The 5,510-nt window shown below is 48.7% G+C and overlaps 1 protein-coding gene across 1 annotated transcript in view; it reads left to right on the top strand.

The window, feature by feature from the left end:
* LOC144955689 (ubiquitin carboxyl-terminal hydrolase 39-like) overlaps positions 1–702 on the top strand; it is a gene marked incomplete at its 5' end in the record, with an annotated part of 5,801 nt that extends 5,099 nt beyond the window's left edge. The window contains one exon of the mRNA XM_078885840.1: positions 540–702. Within this exon, the coding sequence (XP_078741966.1) occupies positions 540–702 (163 nt within the window). The remainder of the gene's footprint in view (positions 1–539) is intronic.
* Between the last annotated feature and the right edge of the window lie 4,808 nt (positions 703–5,510).

The following is a 5,510-nucleotide window of genomic DNA, read 5'->3' as shown; positions in this document are numbered from 1 at the left end:
ACACCACCTACGTGTGTGTGGGTGTGTGAGTGAGTGAGTGACTGACTGACTGACTGAGTGTGTGAGTGAGTGAGTGAGTGACTGACTGAGTGAGTGACTGAGTGAGTGACTGAGTGTATGACTAACTCACGTGTCTACTGCAGGAGTGTGGATCTGCGGGAGTACCTCTCCGAAGAGGTCCAGGCCCAGCACACGCACACCCCCTACGTGTGTGTGGGTGGGTGAGTGAGTGACTGAGTGAGTGGGTGAGTGACTGAGTGAGTGGGTGAGTGAGTGAGTGACTGACTGAGTGAGTGACTGACTGAGTGAGTGACTGAGTGAGTGACTGAGTGTATGACTAACTCACGTGTCTACTGCAGGAGTGTGGATCTGCGGGAGTACCTCTCCGAAGAGGTCCAGGCGCAGCACACTCACACGACCTACGTGTGTGTGGGTGGGTGAGTGACTGACTGAGTGACTGACTGACTGAGTGACTGAGTGACTGACTGACTGACTGAGTGACTGACTGAGTGTATGACTAACTCACGTGTCTACTGCAGGAGTGTGGATCTGCGGGAGTACCTGTCCGAGGAGGTCCAGGCCCAGCACACTCACACGACCTACGACCTCATCGCCAACATCGTACACGACGGACGCCCCGGCGAGGGCAACTACAGGGTCCACATCCAGCACCACGTACGTCACACACAGTCACTCACTTAGTCAGTCACTCACTCAGTCACTCACTTAGTCACTCACACAGTCACTCAGTCACTCACTTAGTCACTCAGTCAGTCACTCACTTAGTCACTCAGTCAGTCACTCACTCAGTCACTCACTTAGTCACGCACTCACTCACTTAGTCACGCACTCAGTCACATAGTCAGTCAGTCAGTCACTCACACAGTCACTCAGTCACTAACTTAGTCAGTCACTCACACAGTCACTCACTCAGTCACACACACACACAGTCACACTCAGTCAGTCACTCACTTAGTCACTCACTTAGTCACTCACTCAGTCACACACACACACAGTCACACACACTCAGTCACACACAGTCACACACACTCACTCAATTCACTCACTTAGTCACTCAGTCAGTTACATAGTCACTCACTCAGTCACTCACACAGTCACTCACTTAGTCACTCACTTAGTCACTCAGTCAGTTACATAGTCACTCACTCAGTCACTCACTCAGTCACTCACTTAGTCACTCACTTAGTCACTCAGTCAGTTACATAGTCACTCACTCAGTCACTCACTCAGTCACTCACTTAGTCACTCACTCACACTCAGTCACACACACTCACTCACTCACTTAGTCACTCACTTAGTCACTCACTCACACTCAGTCACTCACACTCAGTCACTCACTTAGTCACTCACACAGTCAGTCGCTCAGTCAGTCACTCACTTAGTCACTCAGTCAGTCAGTTACTCACTCAGTCACTCACTCAGTCACTCACTTAGTCACTCACTCACACTCAGTCACTCACACTCAGTCACTCACTCAGTCAGTCAGTTACTCACTCAGTCACTCACTTAGTCACTCACTTAGTCACTCACTCACACTCAGTCACTCACACTCAGTCACTCACTTAGTCACTCACACAGTCAGTCGCTCAGTCAGTCAGTCACTCACTTAGTCACTCACTCAGTCACTCACTTAGTCACTCACTTAGTCACTCAGTGAGTTACATAGTCACTCAGTCACTCACTCAGTCACTCACTTAGTCAGTTACATAGTCACTCAGTCAGTCACTCACTCAGTCAGTTACATAGTCACTCACTTAGTCACTCACACAGTCACAGTCAGTCACTCACTTAGTCACTCAGTCAGTCACTCACTTAGTCACTCAGTCAGTCACTCACTTAGTCACTCACTCAGTCACTCACTTAGTCAGTTACATAGTCACTCACTTAGTCACTCACACAGTCACACAGTCAGTCACTCACTTAGTCACTCAGTCAGTCACTCACTTAGTCACTCACTTAGTCACTCACACAGTCACACACACACAGTCACACACACTCAGTCACTCACTCACTTAGTCACTCACTTAGTCACTCAGTCAGTCACTCAGTCAGTCACACAGTCACTCACTCAGTCACTCAGTCAGTCACTCAGTCAGTCACACAGTCACTCACTCAGTCACTCACTTAGTCACTCAGTCAGTCACTCACTTAGTCACTCACTTAGTCACTCACTTAGTCACTCACACAGTCACACACACTCAGTCACTCACTCACTTAGTCACTCAGTCAGTCACTCAGTCAGTCACACAGTCACTCACTCAGTCACTCAGTCAGTCACTCAGTCAGTCACACAGTCACTCACTCAGTCACTCAGTCACTCACTCAGTCAGTCACTCAGTCACTCACTCAGTCACTCAGTCACTCAGTCAGTCACTCAGTCACTCACTCAGTCACTCAGTCAGTCACTCAGTCAGTCACACAGTCACTCACTCAGTCACTCAGTCACTCACTCAGTCAGTCACTCAGTCACTCACTCAGTCACTCAGTCACTCACTCAGTCACTCAGTCACTCACTCAGTCACACACACTCAGTCACTCAGTCAGTCACACAGTCACTCACTTAGTCACTCAGTCACTCACTTAGTCACTCACTTAGTCACTCACTTAGTCACTCACTCAGTCACTCACTTAGTCACTCACATAGTCACTCACTTAGTCACTCAGTCAGTCACTCACTTAGTCACTCACATAGTCACTCACTTAGTCACTCAGTCAGTCACTCACTTAGTCACTCACTTAGTCACTCACTTAGTCACTCACTCAGTCACTCACTTAGTCACTCACTTAGTCACTCAGTCAGTTACATAGTCACTCAGTCACTCACTCAGTCAGTTACATCATCACTCAGTCACTCACTTAGTCACTCACTTAGTCACTCACTTAGTCACTCAGTCAGTTACATAGTCACTCAGTCACTCAGTCAGTCACTCACTCAGTCACTCACTCAGTCACTCACTCAGTCACTCACTTAGTCACTCACTTAGTCACTCAGTCAGTTACATAGTCACTCAGTCACTCACTCAGTCACTCACTTAGTCACTCACTTAGTCACTCACTTAGTCACTCAGTCAGTTACATAGTCACTCAGTCACTCAGTCAGTCACTCACTCAGTCACTCACTTAGTCACTCAGTCAGTTACATAGTCACTCAGTCACTCACTCAGTCACTCACTTAGTCACTCACTCAGTCACTCAGTCACTCACTCAGTCACTCACTTAGTCACTCACTTAGTCACTCACTCAGTCACTCAGTCACTCACTTAGTCACTCACTTAGTCACTCAGTCAGTTACATAGTCACTCACTCAGTCACTCAGTCAGTCACTCACTTAGTCACTCACTCAGTCACACAGTCACTCACTCAGTCACTCACTTAGTCACTCAGTCAGTTACATAGTCACTCACTCAGTCACTCAGTCAGTCACTCACTTAGTCACTCACTTAGTCACTCAGTCAGTTACATAGTCACTCACTCAGTCACTCACTCAGTCAGTCAGTCACTCAGTCAGTCACTCACTTAGTCACTCACTTAGTCACTCACTTAGTCACTCACTTAGTCACTCACTCAGTCACTCACTCAGTCAGTCAGTCACTCACTTAGTCACTCACTTAGTCACTCACTTAGTCACTCACTTAGTCACTCACTCAGTCACTCAGTCAGTCACTCAGTCAGTCACTCACACACTCACTCAGTCACACAGTCACACACACACACACTCACACACTCACACACTCAGTCACTAAGTCACACACACACAGTCAGTCAGTTACATAGTCAGTCAGTCAGTCACTAAGTCGCTCAGTCACTCAGTCACTCAGTCACTCAGTCGCTCAGTCAGTCACTCAGTCACTCACTCAGTCAGTCACTCAGTCACTCACTCACTCAGTCAGTCACTCAGTCACTCAGTCACTCAGTCACTCAGTCGCTCAGTCGCTCAGTCAGTCACTCAGTCACTCACTCAGTCAGTCAGTCACTCAGTCACTCACTCAGTCACTCACTCAGTCAGTCAGTCACTCACTCAGTCAGTCACTCAGTCACTCACTCACTCAGTCAGTCACTCAGTCACTCACTCACTCACTCAGTCAGTCACTCAGTCACTCAGTCACTCAGTCACTCAGTCGCTCAGTCGCTCAGTCAGTCACTCAGTCACTCACTCAGTCAGTCAGTCACTCAGTCACTCACTCAGTCACTCACTCAGTCAGTCAGTCACTCACTCACACACTCACTCACACACTCACACACTCACTCACTCACACACTCACTCACACACTCACACACTCACTCACACACTCACACACTCACACACTCACTCACTCACACACTCACACACTCACTCACTCACACACTCACTCACACACTCACACACTCACTCACACACTCACACACTCACACACTCACTCACACACTCACTCACACACTCACCCACTCACTCACACACTCACACACTCACTCACACACTCACACACTCACTCACTCACTCACACACTCACACACTCACTCACACACTCACACACTCACACACTCACTCACACACTCACACACTCACTCACTCACACACTCACACACTCACACACTCACACACTCACTCACTCGCTACTCACTCACACACTCACTCACACACTCACACACTCACTCACACACTCACACACTCACACACTCACTCACACACTCACACACTCACTCACTCACACACTCACACACTCACACACTCACTCACTCACTCACACACTCACACACTCACTCACTCACACACTCACACACTCACACACTCACTCACTCACTCACACACTCACACACTCACTCACACACTCACTCACACACTCACACACTCACTCACACACTCACACACTCACACACTCACACACTCACACACTCACTCACACACTCACACACTCACACACTCACCCACCCACTCACACACACACTCACTCACTCACTCACACACTCACACACACACTCACTCACACACACACTCACTCACCCACACACTCACACACTCACTCACTCACACACTCACTCACTCACTCACACACTCACACACTCACTCACTCACACACTCACACACTCACTCACACACTCACACACTCACACACTCACTCACTCACACACTCACACACTCACACACTCACACACTCACTCACTCACACACTCACACACTCACACACTCACACACTCACTCACTCCTACTCACTCACACACTCACACACTCACTCACTCACACACTCACACACTCACTCACTCACACACTCACACACTCACACACTCACACACTCACACACTCACTCACACACTCACTCACACACTCACACACTCACTCACTCACTCACACACTCACACACTCACACACTCACACACTCACACACTCACTCACACACTCACTCACACACTCACACACTCACTCACACACTCACACACTCACTCACACACTCACACACTCACTCACACACTCACACACTCACACACTCACTCACTCACACACTCACACACTC

Source organism: Lampetra fluviatilis, unplaced genomic scaffold (genome assembly GCF_964198595.1).
Source record: "Lampetra fluviatilis unplaced genomic scaffold, kcLamFluv1.1 SCAFFOLD_1336, whole genome shotgun sequence".
Taxonomy (NCBI): Eukaryota; Metazoa; Chordata; class Hyperoartia; order Petromyzontiformes; family Petromyzontidae; genus Lampetra; species Lampetra fluviatilis.
This window is presented reverse-complemented; position numbering and strand designations above follow the sequence as displayed.